A 24,403-nucleotide genomic window follows, 5' to 3' on the forward strand; every position below is an offset into this window, starting at 1 on the left:
AAGATTTATGTAAATTCTATTTGTACTTGTATGTTTCTCTTGTCCAGTACAAATCATTCACGTGTTCATGGAATTCACTGTTCAACTAGTGGGACCCTTTTGCAGAGATATTTGAGATCAGAGCAAAGCACTTGAGATCCTTTTGCTTGCACTACTCGCAGGCATGTGATTAATCACTCGGTCTAGCAAATACTTGTCGAGGATAAGTTTCATGGTAGATTTGCGAGAATTTGTTCCTGTTGACTTGCGTATGTGAAATACTTGGTACCCTATACAGCAATATAATAGTAACAAAGCATGCAAACTGTGATTTTAAATTTCTTAGCAGAACATATTGGCCCATATGGTCTCTTTTGTTACTGGAAGACTTTTTTAAAGGCATAACTTGGCTTGTTTTAAAATCAAGATATGATTCCCCATTGCCTAATTCTTCAACTTCCCTCTCCCCACCCTCCCTTTTATAAATGCTTTCTTCTAGTGAAACATATCTACACATTTTCTTACAAATTCAAAGAAATGGGGGTGGACATACAAGGCAAGCTCCGAATAGCTCTTGGCGCAGTGAAGGATCATGCATCAATTGGGAAAGCCATGATCTACAGTCATCATGAAGGGAAGGATTTTTCCAGCATAGAGGTCGCAGTTGTGCGTGCAACTGGCCATGATAGTGGCCCCATTGACGACAAACACATGCATGAGATCCTCTTCTTGGTCTCAAACTCTCCCGGATCCATCCACTTTCTTGCCGAGAGGATTTCTCGCCGCCTTGGCAAGACCAGAGACAACCTGGTTGCCCTCAAGACACTCTCTCTAATTCATCGACTCCTTCGTGGAGGGAATCGATGCTTCGAGCAACAGCTGCGTAATGCGCATGCTTCAGGCCATCTCCAAATGAGTACTCGCTGCTTCCTAAGGAACATTTCAGATCCTTCCGTAAGCTTCATACACAAATATGCAGCTTATCTAGAGGAAAGAATAGGGTGGGTCATCAATCAAGCAGGGAAGCTTGAACCTGTTATGTCCCAAGGTGATCTGGATTCTCGATGCTATGATGAAAAGTCCATCGATATGGTGTTCAGAAAATTGCCAAAATGTCAAGTGTTTATAGATAGAGTTTTAGATTGTTCGCCGTTCAATATTTCAACTTTAGATAATCTTGCTCAAGCAGCTATGAGCAACACCTTGAAAGAGAGCTTCCAAGTTTACAAGACATACAGTGAAGGTGTAGCAGCTCTTGTTAATATGTTCTTTGATTTAACAAGGGCAGCTAGAGACTTGGCCTGTCAAATACTAAGGAGGGCTTCTCAGCAAAGCCAGGAGCTTCATAATTTGTTTGAGAATTGCAAACGAATTATCGAAAACAAGAACTTGGACTATCCAGTGGTACAAATCATCACCATGGATCATATTATGGCACTGGAGCAGTTTTCGACCTATATTGCAACTTCCCGCAGCTCGTCAGTCCTGAGCAAGAATGGTTCAACACCTCCCATTTTGGATTGCATAACAAAGTCAGAAGGTGATGAGAAGGATGCGGGTAATTTTAGCTGGTCACCAACTCTTTTCTCTTGCACATTGGAGACTAAAATAAGCAAGGTGTGGGTGGTTTTTGAAGATTAATAATCATGAAACTTCATACGCCCTTCGTTTGTGGCACGGCCAGTGATGATCTTTCTGCAAACCCAATATCTGGGAAATTGTGAATAAAAAGTAACATACCAGAGAATGAACATGGTAGGCCTTTCATTCTAAACCCTTTTACAAGCGAACCTTTCAAAAGTACGAGTTAGCTTGGATCAAGAAATCCATTGTAATTTTGGACTCATGATGTTGTTGATTCTTGATGTTGGATCTTCAATGGGAGTCAATTGTTTGTTTGTTTTTGCGAGGAAGAAAACTTGAACGTGGACGTGATGTAAGCACGAGAACAACCCATTATTGTACTATCTTCGTCTTGTCTGTGAGCGATTAAGTGTAGAAGTGAATACACTTATAGGAAAAATGATTAGGGCTATTTTCTGGAAGAATTAAGTGTTACAATTAATGTATAAATAAACTAGTAAACTACTCCTGATTCAGTAAAGTAAGTTCATTAGATAAAAGTTGCTAGTGATCTGATCGATGAACACTACTATACCTCTCCCTTAGGCTCCATCCCTTCATCTCATTCAGCTCTGGTAATTATTAGCCAATGCATGAGACAGATTTCTGTTTACAAGCTTAATTGATGATTAACACATGAACCAACTTAATCAACAAGCTTTTGCCATGATTGCATTGTCAATATCATTTGTTTAAACTAGTATTTCGATATGTAGCAGAAACAAGTTAGTTTCCAGGAGCAAAGCATGGATATTATAACAGGTAACTTGGATTTTTTGAGAGAATCCCTGCAGCTATTCCACTTTCCCCTCATCCTAAGTGCAGAACTGGGGTTGGCTTGAGAAGTTATTGGAGATTATTGGTGGGTTTTACGGTTCGTATTTGAGGACGAGGAAGTGTTGTGTTCTTGACAATCTCGAGGGCAAATGGGGCGTTTCGAGAGGACAAGATAGAATAATGCCTCGAGGGCGAATGTGGTGCACGAGGACAAGAAGGAATAATACCTTGAGGGCAAAAATATGAGTTCGATGGTAATCTTAGAATTTGCGAATGACACTTGTTATAAAGTTGAAAGAGATGATAATCTTAGAAAATAAGACTATAAGAGTTCATAAGTGTTTGGAAGAAAAAATGGGTGGGGAAAGAAAATTGTGTTTTTAGGTGGGGTGGGGAAAAAAACTAAAAAATTGATTATATTGAGAAAACTAGAAAAAAAATAACTGAAAAAACCCAACATTAAAAAAAACTGATTAAAATCTTGAAAAAACTGACCGGTTCGGTTCAGTTTCGGTTTTATAAGTCTGAAACTAAAAAACCGAACCGAACCGAAAAAAAGGGGAAAAAACACAGAATCAAACTGAAAAAACCGAGCCAAATTCGAGCAAAACCGGTTTGAACCGGTTTTTGTTCTAAAAAACCGAACCGAAACCAAAACCGGTCTGTTTGAACCGGTTTCGGTTTAAAAAAAAAAAATTCGATTTCATTATTTATTATATATATAAAAACTGAACCGAACTGAAAATGATTATCCCTAGTTTTTATCCACCTGTTAGAATATAGTAGAAGATGAAAGAATAGAAAGTGAAAAGGAAAGAAAATATAAATAGCAAAAAATGGACGAAAATAATTGTAAAAAAGAGAGAAGAAAAACTACCATTATATTCTAGATTTAAAGCTAATATGGCAATAATAAAGGATGGAATTGTCATTTTCTTACCCACTTTCTCTCCAAACTAGAGAGAATGGTTTGTGTAGGTTATGAAGGAATTTTCCCTTTACTTTTCTACATGTTCCCGGACATGAAAAATGCTTTGGAATATAACTGTTTAACCTAATTTGATTCCCATAAATTAATTCAAAAAATACAATTATATGAAAATTAATTTTGAAATTAAATCAATTAAGATATTAACTTGGCAAAATATAATTAATCCCATCTAATTTTATTTTATTCTAGACATGTAAACTATAAAATATATATATAAAAAATAATCAAAATGATGTGATATAGTTATTTATTAAAGAATAGAAAAAGAGAGTTCACTTTATGAAAAGTTAGTTGATCCAATCTGATGATTTTAGTCCTTCATTAAGTCAAACTTGGGTCACATCTAACTATTATGCTTGGAATTTGCATTTTCCTCTTTCTTACTTTCCTTCTTTCCAAACAACATGTAATTAGGTCGCAAATAATATAATATCTTAATGTTGAAAGAGAAGATTTTCAAACAATTTAGTTTGGTTTAAAAAATTCAAACTATTTTTTTCTTCAAAATTCTAAGTTAAATCGTTTGAAAGAACTAAATTGATAAGTTCATTTTTATATTTGTTAAAATAAAATAAATAAAATTTGAATTAATACTTTGATTTAGTATATTTTTAGTTTATAATGGATTTTTTCAGTGTTTATTTTTTAATTTATAAAATTTAAAACTAAAATAAACCAAACCAATTTTTTTATTTTTCTTAACCAAAATTATCCAATATCATTCAATTTGATTAATTTTGGATAAGTTTTTATGAATATTTTGGATAATTCAATTAGTTTGCTCACCTCTAAGATTGACTAAAAGAGTATCTTTTAATTAAAGACATGTCATAAAAGCACCAATCTCAAGGAGAATATGAAGAATATATAACTGTTACTCTTTGATTAATATGACTTGTTATTAATTCCTTTCTTCTAAACTACACTTAAGAATTTAATCCTAAAGCAATATATATATATATATATATATATATATATATAGCAATAATTTTTTTTTAAGAAAAAACTATAGAGAAAAATTATCAATTGTGATAAGTAAAAAAAAAACAATAAATCATAAAAAGCTTGTAAAGAAATTATATATACGAGCTTATTCATTATTTTCAGCTTCCAAATAATTTATTTATATTGTTATAGAAATCGAGTTTCACATACAATAAAAATTCTACTTTTCACACAAATTGTTTATGAAAAATAAGAAATTTACAACTTGAATCCTAGTAAATTTTGTACTTTTTATTTGTACCACACTTCTTCTATATATATATATATATATATATATATATATATATATATATATATGTGTGTGTGTGTGTGTGTGTGTGTGTGTGTGTGTTACACAACATTCTTCAATATTAATTGCTAAAAACTCTTGTTATGAATAGGTTTTTATCGTTGATCAATAACTTTAATCTTTTTCTCCATAGTTGATGGTCGATCTTAGTTATTTTTACTAATATGCTAAAAAACACAAAGTGAATAATTTTTATGTTCGGGTCATTAAACACTTCTTCTCTTACCCTAGATAACTTACATAACAACTCATGAAGATTCAATTTTCACAACGCAACAACTCATTCTTAATATTAAGTCTTAGGCTAGTCAATCGATCAATCAATTTATAAAAATCCACACCTATTAAAAATATATCAAGTACATTAAACAATTTAAGCTTACCTTTTCATGAAGAGACCATTACATTATAAATATTTATTCATATTATAATTCTCATCCATTTGAATTAAAATACACTATGATAATATACCTAGTAGTGTAACTAAGCAAATCAGTGCCTTGTCTCAATAAGTTATATCTAATAACAAGAACCTACAAAACTTCATGAATTTAAATAAAACACAATTATAACAATTATGATGTACTAGATACAACATGCACTTGGTTCCTATCATGAATAGGCTGTGAAAACAATCACCATTCTTGTTATTATTAGTTTTTTGAGCTTACATTCTTATCACAAAGAATTGCCCTTTCAACATATGATTATATCTTAATAGGTTTGTCCAATTAATCTATCTTTATACTATAAGTTGTCAACCAATCTTATTAGATATGTGATTAAGTATGCTAAATCCACTTCATCAAGATAGCCTTTTTGAAACTCCATACCATAAATAAATATATATATTCTTAATTCCTTAGAGTTTATCCCAAACCTTTGCTTAGTAAAAGCCTTTAACCTCCACCCATATAGGCCATACCATAATGTCAATATCAATTTAACCGATATCATTAGCCTTTGTATACATGATATACTAATTAAATCAATGATGATATCAATCAAGTTGATATCATCCGCCTTTATCGAGTGGACAACTAATCACGTTTATGTTGATATCAGCCAAAACTAATATCATTAGCCTCCATACACATGGACTACTAATCAATGTCGATATTGAAAACTCAATATCATTAGCCTCGACTAAGTGGATGACTAATCAAATTTATACTGATATCAGTTGAACATGATACCATTAGCTTCCATACACATGGATAACCAATCAATAGAGATATCAGAAACCCGATATTATTAGCCTCTACCGAGTAGATGACTAATCAAATCACTCTATAATCCTTTCAATCCAATCCATAATTTGTTTTTCTCAATTTTCTTTTTGTAGCCTTCCTTCTCTTTTTATTATTTTTCTTGTTTTCAAGCACAAGTTACAACATTGCATTCCAAACAATCCATTTCAATACCAAGACTATATTACATATCCAAGTATTCATTTTAACAATTGAGTGAAATATTTCATTTCATTATTCATTCTACCAAATTTATTCATTTCATAATAACATGACACTAAAAAAATAACAATTCATTAAAGAAACATTCAAGAATTTTAGAAAAAAAGAGATATTGAGCACTTACCCGCAACATATGTGGATCCTGCTCCACCAGTATGTTGTCCAGCTCTCGTAATCTCTTTTATATCAACAAAATTTTAAAACCATTATACCCATATTAAATCAACCTAAAAACCTTATCGCGACTCCCACTAAACACATGATTGCAAATTTATTATAAGATAGGCTTATATGATTTAATACTCATCTATACCAACCAAAATTTTCATCGTTTATAAAGATCCAAACCTACCATTTATCTAAGGCATATTTCTTTATTCATGCATCAATGCATAGTCATATGTTTAAGCACATTAATTAATGTCTATATACTCAACTTTGTCAATGTCCACACCTTAATACACTTCTTTTATTTAACATCTAAATATTTTTTATCAAACATTTTTTACACTTGTTATATCATTATATAACATTAATCGTTAGCATAGTTTCACTTAGTATGACGACTCCTAAACTTTATTTTTTTTGTTTATCATGTATTTTGCTTAACCTAGAATCAACATTTATATCTTATGGCCTTTATTTCCTTTTTTTTTAATATATAATCATTTTAACGATTTGAATTTAAGTCTTAACAACAATTTAAAACAACGATCCACTCGATACCCCATTTTAACTAGTTTTACGCATCTAAACTTAGCCTTTCACTATAGTACCATAGTCAAATTAGCTAACCCCTTTTTACACAAGTTAAATGATCATTTAACATTTATCATCAACTTAGTTTCGTATAATAAAATGACCCTCATCTCTCTTTTTCTTTTTATTATTCATTTTCTTAGCAAAATTAACATTTCATCCTATGGTGTTTTCTTTCATTTCTTGAATTCAAAAGCCAATAACAAGTTCTAATAAACATTTCAATGACAATTTAAGATGTTATTCCATAAAGAAATTCATTTCTCTTTATCTTTCATTCTTTTGGTTGAACTTACAATTTATGTTTTTTCACGAATCTTACTTTAATCTTTTGTTTAGGACTTAACCAACTTGCTTAGTCTATAAGGAATAATCCTATCAAACATATATTTATCTATAAATTTGATTCCTTCTCTTAATTGGTTAATTTGGTCAAATGATCTTTTCAAATATTCCATGGATTCTTTCAATTTTTTCATCTTGAAAACTCATTTCATTATAACTAATCAATACATTGTCACACATGGCAAATCAAATTAAGAACCTCCTAGAACCATCACCATTTGGCCAAACTTTTTATTGGAGAATTCAATGGATTCTTCCCAAAACTCTTTACATATTTTCTCAATCATGATTTACATAAAAAAAAACATATAATAAATTTTTTAAGCAAGCACTCAACACAAATTAGTCCCATCCCAATTTTTTCAATGTCGGCTGAAATACCCAAGGAAGAAATCAAGGCTTCCCTTTTTTATTTTTCATGCAATTAACACTAAACTCATTCATTAATCATCTCAATTAACCCATCACTAAAAAAATAAATTAACAATCATGCATCAATCAATTAAACCCTAAGTCTACTCAACTTCCATAATCAACATATGCCAAAAAGACTTATAAAATCCAATAAAACATGAAAAAAGGTTATCTTATCTTCTAAACACAACAATTCCAAGAAATATTTCAAGTTTAATACAAGCTTTTCTTCCCTCCTTGCAAATTCTCATTCTCTCTAGCCAAAATTTTCTCTCTCCTCTCTCCCTTAAATTATTGTGCCTTCCTATGGATTCCAACTAGAAATCACTGAAATCCTTCCCTTTTTCAAGTTTTCTCTCCATTTTCTATTAATTCAAGCTCTCATCCTCTCATTTTTTTTACAAGCAAATAAGAGAAACAACCCTTCCCCCTTGTACAGCTGTTGCTGGTCATTTTTTAAGGGTAAGAGATAATGATTTTACCTTATTTGCAAAGATACCTTATAGTGTTTTTATGAAATACACCCGGCTGCTGAACTATATTGTAAGGCCTTTCAAAACTTTGATTGAATTAAAATTTTAGCCTAAGGTAAAAGAATGTACTAGGAGACTCCTTGTAAAATTTCAATTTAATCCAATAGTCGAATTAAAAGTTATACGCAATAGCATAAAATTGATTAATATGTGATTTTTACTTCAAAATCTGATTTTTCTTGTTAATCCATGCTTAAATCATATCAATTATCTCTCTAAGTCATTAGGACTATTTTCTCATTTCAAAATATATATTTTTTATTATTTATTTTATTTATAGACTTATTATCATTTCACGATAACTTTACCATTTTTTTATTCTTTTATCTATCAAAACCCATTACCGGGTGCACCAACATTAAGAGTTTTAATCTAAATTCATATCACTCATCTTAACCTCAACAATACATTTATATTATTTATGGATATAATCATCTCCATATACAGTATATTTATTATTATTTCTACCATTTATTTATTTATTCTCATCCCAAGTTTTCATTTCTCGTCGAGGTTTCATTACATCAACTTTATATTTATACCGGGTTTTACAAATTAAATAAAAAAGTTGATAAATAAAAGTTATTTAATCTAGTGGGCTATATGACTCAAATCACAAGCTTAACAAATTAACATGAGTTCATTATAATATAATGTTTTAATATTTTTTAACTGAATAATTTTTTTTAAATTTCATCTTTCAACTTTAGATTGCTTTGTGATTGGACATTATTATTTGTTTCAATATGTTTTTTATGCGGTTGTCACGGTCTCATAATCTAGATCATGAGTTTAATTATTTTAACTCGGGTTGACACATGTCAATCTATTATACTATATCATTTAATATTTGATTTTTTCTATTGTATCACTGTCTTACAACTAAAAAAAAAAGTGTCATCCAATACACCTTATATTTTATCACTGTCTTCGTAATTAAACTTTTTTCTTCTTAGAAAACACAATATTAATGCCAATATATTTTTTACGTTAAAAAAAAATAATTCGGCTCACGGTAGTGCTGTGATCTCTAGATGAATCAGGTTTTTTTAGGATAATAATCGATATATATTAAAAATAAACTTAGCCATTTAGAGAATGGCAAAAAAGAACAGGAAGTGAAACAAGAACAAAGAAACGAAAGAGAATAAGAGGAAAGGCAAGAATTCCCCGATTACAAAGCAATTCCTACAAATCTAGCTAATTATTGCAAAGAAGAAGGCCATTTGCACTTTGCACTAGGTTGTTGCTTGTGTAACTAAAATTCTATATGAGACTTTACAACAACGAAGAAGGCCAGTTTGGTGTTGGGGAACAGAGACTCTCTGTCATACTGACATATGAGACTGCTCTGTTTATTTTGGTGTAACGTGCTAAACATACTGCAAATTATGATGCCGATTCCTTGACAGGCTCCGAACAGAGATGTAGAGCTTTTTGCACATTTAAAATTCCTCTCGGTAACTTCTTGTATGGGTAGCTCTTCCCTGCGAACTCTGACTCTGTTGCTGTTCTGTAATCCTGTTTTTTTTCCTCCTTTAACCCCCTCACCTCCACTTCTCAGGTTCTGTAGTTTTACTATGTACTTGTCTCGAGAAAATAAATGCAGAATCTTGCATGTGTTTAATCTCATGCTACTGCTGAATAACGCACTAGATTCACAATGGGTTTTCTATTTCATTCAAGCTCTCGCATTGAACTGCTACGCCGAGTGACCTATCTATTACATTGTTTATGTACTTTTTCCTGTAGAAAACCATGTACATTTCATCAAACAAGTTGGCCTTGATTGAATCATCATAGCCTCGGAAGAAAGGAATCAACTTCCTTTCTAATTTCACCTGGAATTGCTTGACTGTACAGCCCTCCACCGACAACGATAACGTGAAAACAGAGGAGCACAGCTGACATGGTTTCTTGGTGTTCTGTCTTTTACGATAAACCCATTTGCCATACATTCTCAAGCAATAAAAAAGTGATTAAATATCATAATACTGTCATAATAATTATAAATTCATATTTGCAAACCTAAACCTCTTGTCAACATATGAAGTATGGAGTTACTCGAAACCATCATATTAACATATATACTATCCTAAGAGCATTTCAAGCTATTTTTTATTTTGATCTTCCAATCTTAAATTTACAAAGTAGAACATAAATTTGGTAATTATTTTCCTCCAATGAAAAGACAAAAGATCCCATAAATTAAGTGGTTAATTCAATGTATTTCTTGGCATGAAAAAACGTCACTCATGGGAGGATGAAGATGGGAGGTTCCAATATCGAATAAAAAATATTTCAGCTTTGCACTTTGCTAGTGAGAGGTCGAGGAGGGATAGCCAATTTAGTGAATCAAAACAAATTATTAAGAACAGCATACCATAAACTTTTAAAGATGTAGACAAAACTGTCAACAGAGATTATCTGCAATGGCAGAGAAATCGAAAATTAAAAGAAGAAATACACAGTGCATCTCTTGTACAAAAGTTTTGGACCCAAGAAAATAAGGGACATAACATCTAGTTGGCCTTGGACTTCATAAGTGCAAGAGCATCAGAACCAGAAGGAAGGGCTGGAATTGCTCCTTTCTGAGTTGTGCAAATGGCTCCACATGCATTTGCAAATGACAAAGCCTCCCTCAGTTTCTCTTCATTCTGCCATACCAAATGCAAGGATAATTGAGTTATAAGATTAATTCCAAATCAAACAGAAAAGGAGAAAAGTGTTGCTTAATCGAAAGTAGGGGAGGAAAAGAGAGTACCTCAAAAATTGAAGTGTCCTTGGCAACAGAAAGAAGGAGCGAACCAACAAAAGCATCACCAGCTCCAGTAGTATCAACTACCTTCACTGAAAACCCAGGCACTCTTCCTTTGAAACTCTGCGCATTGCAAAAAACGTATTATCAAACAATGAGGCGAAAATGGAAATACTTTAGAATATAGTGATGAATTATAATCATTCAAGAAATTATGAGGCGCAAAATATGTAGACAAAAACAGTGCCTTGGTAAAGTATCTGCAACCCTTTTCTCCATCGGTGACAACAAGTAGCTTGAGGCGATCATGCCAGAGGGACAGAACCACATCTTCCTTTTGGGGATCCCCTTGTGTCAGGAATGATACCTCATCATCACTAACCTGCGTCATGTAACAGCAAGCAATTCAATTACTTGAAAAAAGAAGAATTAAAAGCGAAGCAATAAGATATATAGCTGATCTTAACTATGTATGAGCTACCAAATCATTGATCAGTGGATAAAAGTAACTGTGGCACCAACTCAAGATCATATAAATAAATGTCAAACAACTATCAAATTTCAATTAATAGATAAAATCTCTGGTTTTTATATTATTTTATAATATATTTCAATGAGTGAAATCTCTTTAAATTTGAAAAATATTTATTAGTATTTTTATAATTTAATTAAATAATTATATAGAATAGAGATGATAAGATTTAAACATTAAAAAATCTGAATCCATAGGTTTAAAATAGAAATTTAGACTAAACATGATCTGAGTTGATGAATTAAGGGAATATAATTGATTTTCTTCAGCTAAACCATTCAATACCTTGGTTGAAAAACCACGAAGTCGTTGACTTTGCTTTCGACCCCAAGCTCAAGACACAAAAGAAAATTGGGACAATGAGGATCTGGGTCCAATTTGTTTTTATGCTGTGACTGGTTTTTATAACATCTAGTCCAACAATGTGTGTAGCTTTGGATTTTATTAAGAACATAATTACCCAGGCAGCTTTTCTTAAGAAAAAAATTCCTCACTAAGAGACTATTTTTTTTTGGTAAAACTAAAAGATAACTCAATTAAACTGTGACATATTTAATAATTTGGAGGGACGATTTTAGGTAGATTTACCTTGATGAAATCAGCTTCATTCCAGATGCTCTTGATCCCATCTCTAGCAGCATCAGAAGACGGCCACAGAGGCAGCCTCACATTTGGATCGTATGAAAGCAATATCCCAGCTTCCCTGGCGGCTTTCATGGCTGTCAAGTGAGCCGATCTGCATGGCTCAGATATCAAACTTATAGATCCGTAGTGGAATACCTTGGCCTGCTTAAGGAGACCCATGTTCAACTCAGATTCCTGCAGTAGCATATCAGCACTAGGGTTTCTATAGAACATGAACTCCCTCTCTCCATTTTTCTTCAGGGTCACAAATGCCAAAGCAGTTCTGGCATGTGGATCATAGCACACTCCTTCACTGTTCACACCATTCTTCTTCAAGATGTCAACTAGCATGTGGCCAAACTCATCATCTCCAACCTATCATATTAAAAACATAATCATGATTACTGGTACATTATTATTATTATTCTTTGAGATCCATATGTTCTTGCATAAAAATCATTACATTTTATTTAACACATCTCTATTTTTTTTATTTTTTTTTTTGAAGAAGAAGATGTGTAAAAAACGTGTACAAATCTCACGATCTGAAGGCTCACAAAACAAATGGTGAAAAGTAAGTGCCTTGCATGGTGCACAAACGAGCTAGGAGCAAGAGATTTACCTTGCCAATGAAGGCAGATTTTCCACCAAGCTTGGTGATGGCACAAGCAACATTAGCAGGTGCGCCACCAGGTGCTTTGATGAAGCCACCAGACTCTGCCAATGAAACTCCAGCAACATCAGGCACAAAATCAATGAGCATCTCTCCGAAAGAGACGATCAATGGGGTAGGGTTAGTCGTCATCTTCTTCTCTTAATTAATTTTGAACAAACTTTCTCTCAAACAAGCTAGCTATGATCGATCTCTTTTGGTAAAGGATAATAGCAACGAGTACTGATAAACTCTCAAATCAGAGACCCTTTTATACACACAAAGGCAACAAAAACAAGGATATGAGTAAATGACAATCCGTATTTTTTGCTTAATTATATCAACACTGGCAGATGTTCTTTTTCGGCTTATTCTTTTCAGAAAGAGATTACATAGTAAAGAAATCCATGCCTTGCTTACATCGTATCCATCCAATCTAAGTAAACTAGGGTATCAGGAACATTATGGACCGGTTGATCATGATAAATCAAGCTATCATATCATCTCATTTCCTTGGTTTAATGTTGTCAGATTTTTAGTTGAGACACGGCCATGTGATTTGTTATTAGTTACCTTAAAAACTGGGTCTTTTATAGAAAGGAAAATCCTGATCAACAGTTGCCCAGCAAGGTAATAGGCAACTCTCGTATACTGTTTATTGTTTGGATTCTATGCCAATTATATCGGTCTTCCATAAACGAATTATAGTAAATTAATAATTAGTAATTGAAATGACTATTTTATAGAAAATTAAGAAATAATACTTCTATGAAGTAACTAATAAACTTCAAGGGCTATTTTGGACTCTGGAGAACGAGTAGTTCTGCCTGCTTACGATAATACATGAATGGTTTACTTAGGGTTTAGTCGGATACTCTGCTCAACCCCTTAAGCATTTTTCATAAACACAAGTCTAAAACGCCTCTGCTCAACCCAAGATTTAAAACCATTTTAACCTAGGATAATCACTCGAGACTACTGAAGGACTTAGTAGGGTACATAGTTGCAATGTGTGTTGCTGCGAGGAAATTTTCAGTAATATTATTAAACTTTCAAATTTATAGTGTAAAATAGTTGCTCCTCAACTCATCCTCTTAATTGAGTCAGATTTTAAAGTAAATTAGATGAGAATAGTCTAGCTAATGTAATCGATGCATCCGTGAATCGTTTAATCCAACCAAAACTAGTGAACTTTTTGTAAGAAGAAAGTTCAGAACGATGTAAAATTATTTTTTTATAAAACAAATATTGGAACCACAATTTTTTTAAAATGTTATTATTTATTTAATTATTATTTTGTTATTTGTTTATTTACTAATTTTAGGGACTAGTAAATATCCTAATTTTAGGTCAAAATCAATGAAATATTCTATTTTTAGGGATTAATATCAAATTTTTTATTGAAATGATAAAATCAATGAAATCTTTTATTTTATAAATTAACTTTATTTTTTTCATTAAAAAGACCCGAGCTACATCAACTTGACCCCACATGAGCCCAATGAATATTAGTGGCATTCTTAGTTTCTATTTTGAATATATTCAAAAGAGTAAACCAAAGCCCAATTTTTACCATTTATAGTGTGGTTTAATACCTTTCTTAAAACCCTAAACTAACAAAGTCTCCTATTTTAAAGATTAATATCAAACTTTTTTTTATTGAAAACTATAAAATAATAAAAACTTTTATTTTAAGATGGACGTCAATTGTTTTTTTTTCAAAGTCCCAAGTCAACAAAAGATCCTATTTTAGGGATGGATGTTAGTTTTTATTTCAAGAAAAAAATAAATTAATAAAATATTTTATTTTTAAAGATTAGTGTTTAATTTCTCCTTACAATGTCAAAATCAATGAAATATTATATTTTTAGAAATTAAAATCAAATTTTTTATTGGAAGGATAAAATTGATGAAATCTCTTATTTTATATTCTATGGACAAACTTCAATTTTATCTCGGCAAATGAATTGTCTGTGATTGATCTGGTAAGTGACAGGAGTTGGTCATCGCTTTCGTTTTGGTTCCCTCTTGGAGAGAGAAGTGGCTGCCTGGAATCTGCCATGTTAGCTACTGAGAGAGAGTGAGATTTGCCTATTGTAGCTCTAGGAACATATTACTATGAATGGTAAACTTTACATGAGTATGTTGTGTTATTAAAAGTATCTTAAATGTTTTTTATTTTTTAATTAAAAAGTTGTTGGTATGTATATCATATATTCTAGTAAGTAGGCGGCGTTTGTGTTATTTAAAAAGTGTCAGATATTTTCCGATGATCAAATTTAATCATTTACTGTATAATTAGATGTAAAAACATGTCATCTAAAAATCAGTTAAAGTTCTAACTATAATAAAATTAGATAGGAACTGTTTTTTCTTCTTTTTTTTTTTTACATATAATTCATCTCAATGTCCTATGCAAAAATTCTCAAAAATTCTTTACATAATGTTGAAAATGCCTCTAATACACAATTTGATGAACACGTGTCGTTTGAAGTGAAAATTAGTTCTTCGGAAGTTAAACCGGATTTTCAAATGATACTTGTGTTCCAAATGCTTTTCAAGGAACAACAGTCAAGAATTGGAAGATTAGACGCAGGACGTCTTGTTCCTTCTTTGAGTCTAATTAGATACTAACTATTTTATTGTTTTTCATGAACACAACAAAGACCGTTGCTGGTTCTCCTCTCGGATCAACCAGTCCTTTTAAACTTGTTTTTCTGCTCTTGTTTTCTCTGTTTTTTTTTTAACTCTGTTCTAAGACACTTCAACGCGTTTAAAATATTCCCGCCTTTTCCCGGGCGCCTAATCCCCTTGTCATCTCCTTCGAACACATCTCATTATTAGTTGGTAAAATGATCGCACCAGGTTGATGATTTATGGTGCTAGCCCCTTATGGTTTTGTCGTTGCAAGCTCAAGGCCTCCATTTTTAGCATCAACTTCGGCTCCGAGTTTAGAATTAGATTGCAAAAGTCGAAACATCTATTCCCCTGGTTGTTCTACCGAATATAGGAAGTGTGAAGGAACGCATATTTCATATGGTCAAGAATTGTTCTCCTTTTTTCAACAACTAAGATTTTATTCATAGTCTTAAACAGTTGAGAACAAAAAGTTACCTTAATTGAAAAGAAAAGAAAAACTACAAGTGTGGCCATATACAACCGCCATTGTCGTTATATGAAAACATTACACGAAGAAAAGAAGATTTGCCTAATAATTTATTGAGTTCCTCTTCACCTTGTACTCGGCCAAAATCTGAAAATATATCTCTCTTACTTCAAGTCTCAGTAACTGTAAGTCTTTTGACGCTTTTTTCTTTGATATCTGTGTCCCCTCCCCATTTTCTTATTCTGTCTTCAGCAATAGAAGCCTGCACGCAAAATGTATAAGATGTATATATTTATGAAAGAGTAAAACGACTAAACACAAGGACTGGGAATGCTTGAAGCTGCTGGGAAAGTTTAGCTTTGAACATACCTCTTTGTTCCAATTTGTTTTATAAATTATCAAGAAGAGGATCAAAGTCTGGAGGATAGTCCCTGATAGCATTCCATACCAAATCCCCTGAACAAAACGGATCAAAACCTTAGATCGAAACGCATGTATATTACTTACAGGGGGCTGTTTCTCTTGGCTATCGGATATTTGTTTTTAATTTTGCTACCTCATACATTGTATAGTATATATATCTTGGATGCAGCACGCACATTAACCAATATATATATATATATATGAACTGTTGAAACTCACCAACCATTTTGTTTTTTTTTTTGTAATATTAATAATTGATAGTGTCAGTTGTCAGTGTTTATTAATTGAACAATTGATCAAAGCAAAGAATAGAGTAAGAAATCCTAGTTTGACTAACCTTAACTCCTAGTTTGACCTTGAAACCCAATATGAGACCCAAAGGGATCCCAAATATATAGTAACACGAAATGTTTACATAGGCTACAAGAGCCTGCCATCCAGCTCCAATAGCCACACCTGAAATAAAAACATAAAAAAAAATATATATGCATACACGTAAAGATAAAAATAACAAGAACAAAACAATGCGAAGAAAATAATTGTTTTAACTGTGAATATCAAAAATCATCTCGAACTAAAAGTGAAGCAGCAAAGCAATGAAGTTAAGAAAGGAGAAAGACTGATAAAGAGACAAGCATAAAGATTTAGATTTTTCATGAAGTTAATAATGACGTCTAGGAGTTATTAATTAATTACCAGAGAGAACTGGCTGAACGTTGTCAATAACAATGCAAAGGGCCAGCAATGGTGTCAACTCTCGAACAAGTTCTTGCACATCCACATCACTTGAGAATAAAGATGGGTAAGTCTTTCGGAAAATAAGAAGAATGGCTGCAATAATGAGACCAATGATGAAGGATGATACAACAGCCACCACCAGTGAAAATTTTGCTGTTCTCGGATGAGCAGCACCCAATTCATTTGATATTCTTACACTGCATACACAAACATTATTTAACAACCATATATCAGATTGATTTTGCTTATATGTATTTATTAAATTAATATATATAGGAGCAGATATAACAAACCTTATGGCTGCATTCATTCCCATAGCTACCATGACCGTCCATCCCAGTATGTTCATGCTGCAGATTTTCAATACATTATGGAACAATTTTTATCACAGTACCCCAATTTGTCTCTAGCATTATAATTAATTGTAATATGACAAGAAAACACATTGCTTATCAGATTTTCCTATAACATCTTGAATGTTCAGTAGAGAAAGAATGGTAGCTGGAAGGAGTAGACTGATAAACTAGATAAAAATATATTGTTTTTATGTTTTTTTTTTCCTTGGTGCTGAGAAGCCGAGGAATTGCAGACCTGTGGTTAAGAGTGTTAATCATACAGCAATTTGTTCTCTAGGTAGGACGAAAAAGAGAGACGTCTGAAGAGAAAAATCATAACTTGCCAAATGCATGCAGACAAATAAAGTGTCAGATACATCTTAAAAGCAGCATTAAAGTAATGGCCGTATTTGTATTTGTATTTGTTTTTTAAAAATATTTTTTTAAATAAAATAAAATTTATTATTTTTTATTTTAAATTAATTTTGTTGTGTTTTTAAATTGTTTTAAATGATGATATTAAAAATAATTTTTTAAAAAATAAAAATATTATTTTAATATATTACCAAGTAAAACATACTTCTAAAAATAATAATTATTAAAACACCTTCTATATATATATATATAACATCTAAATAAAGTTTGTCTTGTAGACACATTGATTTTGAAATTTGAAGAGCGTGTTTGGCAGCGTAGTTGCGGATGCTTTTCAAATAACTTTTCATGCCAAAATGCATGTCAATGATGTTTTTTTATTTTTTAAAATTTTTTTTTTGACATTAACACATTAAAATAATTCAAAACGTATAAACCATATTAAATTTAAAAAAAATAAAATTTTAAATTTTTTAAAAATATAGCCGCAACTGCGTTCCCAGGACCGAAATCTTACAAAGCATTTTGATTTTCTTAAAGCAATGTTGTATAATGTTTTTAAAAACTAAGTTGTAATTAACTTTTAACATCGTACCTATATGTGTACCTAAGGAGAGACACTGACAGTGTCCATTTACACGTGGGGTCCCCTAAGGAGTGTCAAAGTCAGAGGCTTTTGGCAGGTGCTTGGATTGACTGGTAGGTCAAACGTGTGCTCTATTCTTTGACTGTTAGCTTCCACCTGCAATTCCTTATTTTCCTTCCTCTCCATTTTTTTTGTTTTTTTCGAGGAAGCCTGCGGCTTGTTAGTGACCATTCATCACAGGGATACAACGTGGAGTCCAGAGAGCTGAGTATGGCATAAGCATGGATTTAATTTTAAAATGGAAATTAACAGGACTGGCCCAGTGACAGAACTCTCGGTCGCTATCTGTCCTTTCGGCGATGACTAAAATGAGCAGTTTTTCTCACAAGGTGATATGACATGACGGGGTTTTTACTCGGATAAAAACGAAAAAAAATGACAGTGAAATCTGATTTAGTTCCGAGGCAGCCACATGATTCTGAAAATTTACTATCGATGGGACAAATTTATGGTTGCGCGCCGGGAATGGCGGCGGCTAGATGGGAAGACCTCAGACATGAGGCATCGAATTTGGGACGCCACCTAGTAACTAGTTAATGTTGTCTGTAGTTGAGCAATTAAGGTTGTTTTTTTTTATCGAAAATTCCCTAGCTAATATCACTCGCCAGCAGAATTCCTAGCCAATATTACCGTGTAAGTCCTACTGAAAGGGGCAAAAAAAAAAAGAAAAAAAAAAGAAACAGAGAATGATATTTGTAATGTTGAGAGTCTGACCATATCGACAAGGCATCCACCGCAACTTCTGCGTTCTTTAGATATCCAGCAAAGAGTATCAATGCCATAAAATACCAGACCTCTAAGCTGCAAAACAATTTGGAATAACGGTGAAAATGTTGATCAAATCGTTCGAGTCAAGATTGGGATAAATTAATAAAAAAAAATTATATAAATTTTGGAGTTTTTCTCAGTTAGATCTTCCCAAGTACAAATAGGAAGTTTATAAATGGGATTTGGTAAACGTTGAATCAGCTGTTTACTGTGCTGGTTATAGTAATATTTGCAAGGGCCACGCTACCGTGCAGCTATCCATCACATCAAATACCAAACTTTAAGGAGCATGATAAGATTAGACTACCTCGTTTGGAGCTACAATTAAACTGATTTTTCATTGAATTTTAAATTTTATTTTTATTTTTTTTAATGTTTACTAAAGTTAAATATATTATTTTTATATATTGTTAAATAAAAGACACACTTTAAAAAATAGATTCATCAAGCTCTCAGTCAAACCAAAATGATACCTTTACTCAAAAATCATGTTTGTTTTTACGTTTTAAAAATATTTTAAAAAAATTAAAAAATTTTATTTTATTTTTACTTTAAATTAATATTTTTTTAGTATTTTCATATCATTTTGATACACTAATATTAAAAATAATTTTTTAAAAAAAACTTTATTTAATATATATTTTAATAAAATAAAACATTTTAAAAAATAACTACTACTACCCTTTCAAATACCCTAAAATGCAAGAGAATAAGGAGTTGATTTACTATAAACTTGTCGAAGAAGAGTACATTTGCAGTCTCCTAATGGTACATGATGAGATCTTGAGATATATAATTAAGATCATCAAATGTAAATACATAAGAAAATGGTAGTGGTAAAAATTAATAATTACGCACAAGGAAACTTACCAAAGCATCACCGCGGACGCAAGAGATAACCTGACAAAACTCCAGAGATTTTGAAAGGCCTTCCACGAGAAACCATTCCACGCCCGACCACAGGTTCCACTGATAATATACACAAACTGCGATATGTCTATGATCACCCATGACGCATTCAACACCACAGCTGCGCCCACCAGACCCCATTTCAACTTGATCATCAGCAACCAGCTGAAAACCGTATGCAAAATCAAGACCACAACTGAAATCACAGCCATGACCATGATCTTGCTCTGAGATTGCAAGAATTTTGCCATTGGGAAGTTAAACGCGTAGGCGAACAATTGTGGTATCATCCAGATCGAGAACATCCCTGCTGCTTTTGATATGGCTGCAGTTTGGCCTATAAGCTTTAAGAGTTGAGCTGCGAAGATATAAACCAGACTAAGCAATAAGGCTGTGGTATTGAGTATGAGCCATGATCTCTGCATATAAATTCCTAGCATATCAAGCTGTCCAGCTCCGAAAGCTTGCCCACATAATGTTTCAAGAGCACTTCCCATGCCAAGCTGATCACCATTCAACTCTATTTAATTAGTGCATGATCATATATATCCTTATAATTAACCGAATTAAACTTGCATAAATATGTTAATTAAATACATACATATAAAAATAGTTAAGAGATGGATTTTAAATTTGTTTCTGTACCATGAGACCGAAGGAGAAGCCAGCGATGACTGAGTTCTCGATGGAGACGGCAGCAAGCGCGAGAGTGCCAACATGGCCTGAAAAGACTTGAGTGATAGCGCCAAGGGAATACTGGCATACGGAAGTGAAGATGGCAGGGGCGGCTAGGTACCAGAGCTTTATGAACTCCCTGCAGAATTCTCTAAAAAAGTCGCGGACACTACTGATTGGTTGGATGTCATCGGCATCTGCAACGAAGGAGGAGGCAAATGAATTGTTTGTGATTGATCTGGTAAGTGACAGGAGCTGGTCATCACTTTCGTTTTGGTTCCCTCTTGGAGAGAGAAGTGGCTGCCTGGAATCTGCCATGTTAGCTACTGAGAGAAAGGGAGATTTGCCTTCTCCCAACTTGAGGCGAATGCTTTGTGTATATGCTACTCTGTGTGTGTGTGTGTCTATATATGCATTTAATTAATTAATTAATTACAAAAAAAAAACAAAATAACAAAATGCGGTACTAATTCACTGTATCAAGTGAGTAGATTTTTTTTTGGATTCGTAATTATGGTTTTGCTTTTTATTGCTTTTAATATTTGTTTTGGTAATGGGGTAAAATTATAATTTTTATAGGATACAAATATTATTTGGGAATCGATTTGGGCAAAGTTATCGTTCACATTTATAATGCAAAGTAAAAATATTCCTTTTCCTTTGAAATCTAATAAAAAATGGTTTTCTGCTGAGGGTTTTTATATTTTTATTTGTTTTGATTTTAATGCTTTTTGAAGTTTAATTTAATTTATTTTTTTGTTTATAATCTGGTTCTTATTCTTTTGATTGGTGTTTTTTCATCCTTTGCATTTATTTTATTTTTTTGATTTTTTCCTTTAGAATTTTAATTCTTATTTTTTCAAATTTTGGTCCTCATTTGTTTCATCGCCTTTTCTATTCTTTTTTTCATTTATTTTATTTTTAATTTAATCCCTAATTAGTTTCTTTCAATTATTTTTTGAGCAAGATTTCCTCATTATTTATTTATTTTTCAATTTTTTATAATTAAGGATTTTGCTTTGTGATTATTTCTGTCTTTTACAGAGTTGTCTCGTTCTTATGATCGGATTCACTAGTTTCAATTATTTACCTGGTTTGAGTTGGGTATTTTTTAAAAATCCTTTTTAGAGTTTTTTTTATTTTTATCATTTGACATTGACTTATTAATCTGTTTTCTTTTTCATTCGACATTGAATTATTGGGCTATGACCCTTGTGATTTGTTCAACTTTCCTTTTTGTGGGGTTATCCCCGTCTCATATCTCGAGTTGTAGGTTGGTCAGGTTAAGTTTCTTAGTTTAGTCCATGTGGTAGAATTTAACAATTTACAGGTTTAAGATATAGACTCTGATTAACAAAGTTGACATGGATACAGGTTTTTATGGTTTTTTTGCTTTTTTAAAAGCTTTTTTTTTCCAGCTTTTACCATTTTGTTATTTTTTTTATTTGTTTTTATGAGATTTTTATGGTCAATTTTAAAATAACATGGGTCACCTTGCTTTTAGTTTTCTGGCTTTGTTAAATTTAGATTTTCTAAATGAATTTTTTTTTTAATTGAATTAATTGATTTTATCATCCAACATTTAATTTTTTAGGTGTTGATCTCTTGGGTTGAGTCTGGATCAAGAATTTAATGGATTGCAGGTTTAATAGTTTAACTCGGGTTTACAAGGTTTGCATCGTTTTAATATTTTTTTTCTTCAATGAAAAATAAGGTTGACCCTATTTTGGTTTATTAATTTTATTGATTGCATCCATGGCATTTAATTTGAGGCAATACTTGAAGTAATTCTATTTTTAAATTTTTTTAAATTAGTATTCTTTGTTTATTTACCTTTTTTTTTTTATTTAGTTATCCTAGTATCATGTCTTAAGTCATGGGTTCAACAAGCTCACCAGGTTTGGATCGATCATTTTTTTCATTGCTTTTTAATATTTTTTTGATCTCGAATCAATGATAATTATTTTGGATTTTGTTCTTTTTTAAAAAATATGAATCGTCTTGATATCTTTTTTGCGATAAAAAATGATAGGTCCGCAGCGTTGTGTGAGTCACTTATCAAATAATTACCGTCCGCTTGGTTCTGCTTGCATAATATTGACAACTTCACTTCGTTTTGTTGGTGCTTTGTTTTTTAATTTTTTTTAATTGATTTTTTTTTTATTTCATCATTCTATATTTTTATTCCAGGGATTAACAATCATTTTTTTTAGCTCTCTTTCTATGGTGTCGAGTCATGAATTTTTTTTCGATCTTTAAAATCTAATAATAGCGCTTGGGCATCAATTTTTTACGTTGCAGAAAAAAATAAGCTCGGCCTGCAGCAAAATACGGGTCATCTATCTAGTTATAAACCAAAAGAAAATGGAGTTTTACTCTACCATTCTCACAAAACTATTTATTCATTGTAAAAGTGTTTTGCTTTTTTAAATTGATGTTTGTTTTTGTAATTTCATTATTTAATGTTAATTTTTTTTTAGTTATCATATTGTTATGATATGGATCACGGGTTTAGCAAGTTAACCTGATTTGGCGGGTTAATCTGGTTGACTCAATTTTTTTTTCTTAATTAATTTTTTCCTTTTACATTTTAATATTAAGTTAATTAGGAATTAGATTTCATGATTTGTAGTTTTTTTTTTACTTTCTATTATGTTATTTCAGCATCATGACTCGAGAATAATGCTTAAAAGGTTAACCTGAGTAAACTCGATTTGTTTTTGGTGTCTTATTTTTAATTGAATTTTTTTTCTAATTTAATTATTCAACATTGGGCTGATTAAGAATTGAACTTTATAATCCATTTTTATTTGCTTTTATGGGGATATCTTGGTCTCATGATCAACGTCGCTGGTTTTGGCATTTTAATGACAGTTAAGTCGGGTTGTTTATTTTTTCTAAAAGGTCATCATGGTCTCATAACCCAGGTCATGGGTCCTTCAACATTGGATTTTTTTTATTGGGTTGTTCTCATCTCATTACTCAAGTTGTAGGTTTGACAACCATTTGACTCAATTTGTTTTTCTTCATTAACTTTGCCCCCAAATTCATCATTTAATATTGTGTTAAATCGAAAATTAAGTTTCATGATTTATTTTTGTTTGCTTTTTATTAGATTATCTCGGCCTCATGATCCAAAAATAATGCTTAATACGTTAACCCGAGTTGACTTGGATAATTTTTTATGTTATTTTTTTAATTAAAATCTTTACAAATTTCATCATTCAACATTGGGTTCAATAGGAGTGATTGAGAATTGAACTTAATAATTTGTTTTGATTTGCTTTCTATAAAGTTATCTTAATCTAATGACCAAAGTCGCGAATTTGGTGGGTTATATTAGGTCATTTTTTTTCTATGAGGTTATCTCGGTTCTAGGTCATGGGTTTAGCGGATTGACTCGGATCGTTTTCTATGTTTTTTTAATTGATTTCTTTTTTAATCGATTTATTTTTCATAGGGTTATCTTAGTCTTATTACCCAGATCACGGGTTTAACAGGTTAACTCAAGTCTCCTTTTTAAGTCCTTTCTTAATTAGTTTTTTTTTTCAATCTCATCTTTCCACATTGGTTTAATTGAGGAGCAAGCTTTATAATTTATTTTGATTCGCTTTCTATAGAGTTATTATGGTCTTATAACCCTGGTTGCGGATTTGACATGTTAAACTAGGTTAA

General features: G+C 31.8%; 3 protein-coding genes across 3 annotated transcripts; 1 reads left to right on the forward strand and 2 right to left on the reverse strand.

The window, feature by feature from the left end:
• Window positions 1-423: 423 nt before the first annotated feature.
• LOC133668234 (putative clathrin assembly protein At1g33340) lies at window positions 424-2,102 on the forward strand. Its single transcript, XM_062088005.1, has one exon. The coding sequence runs from the start codon at window positions 517-519 to the stop codon at window positions 1,618-1,620; it is 1,104 nt and encodes a 367-aa protein (XP_061943989.1). The 5' UTR covers window positions 424-516; the 3' UTR covers window positions 1,621-2,102.
• An 8,450-nt stretch (window positions 2,103-10,552) lies between these two features.
• Window positions 10,553-13,016, reverse strand: LOC133706219 (probable fructokinase-5). Its single transcript, XM_062131702.1, has 5 exons — window positions 12,724-13,016; window positions 12,066-12,476; window positions 11,193-11,327; window positions 10,952-11,068; window positions 10,553-10,844 (listed from the first exon to the last, which is right to left on the reverse strand). The coding sequence occupies exons 1-5, from the start codon at window positions 12,904-12,906 to the stop codon at window positions 10,710-10,712; spliced, it is 981 nt and encodes a 326-aa protein (XP_061987686.1). The 5' UTR covers window positions 12,907-13,016; the 3' UTR covers window positions 10,553-10,709.
• A 2,793-nt stretch (window positions 13,017-15,809) lies between these two features.
• Window positions 15,810-21,122, reverse strand: LOC133668735 (protein DETOXIFICATION 29-like). The gene is made up of 8 exons (XM_062088715.1): window positions 20,699-21,122; window positions 20,015-20,556; window positions 19,091-19,177; window positions 17,314-17,370; window positions 16,979-17,217; window positions 16,620-16,738; window positions 16,229-16,315; window positions 15,810-16,121 (listed from the first exon to the last, which is right to left on the reverse strand). The coding sequence occupies exons 1-8, from the start codon at window positions 21,044-21,046 to the stop codon at window positions 16,029-16,031; spliced, it is 1,572 nt and encodes a 523-aa protein (XP_061944699.1). The 5' UTR covers window positions 21,047-21,122; the 3' UTR covers window positions 15,810-16,028.
• Window positions 21,123-24,403: the final 3,281 nt, after the last annotated feature.

This window comes from Populus nigra, chromosome 11, assembly GCF_951802175.1.
Source record: "Populus nigra chromosome 11, ddPopNigr1.1, whole genome shotgun sequence".
Taxonomy (NCBI): Eukaryota; Viridiplantae; Streptophyta; class Magnoliopsida; order Malpighiales; family Salicaceae; genus Populus; species Populus nigra.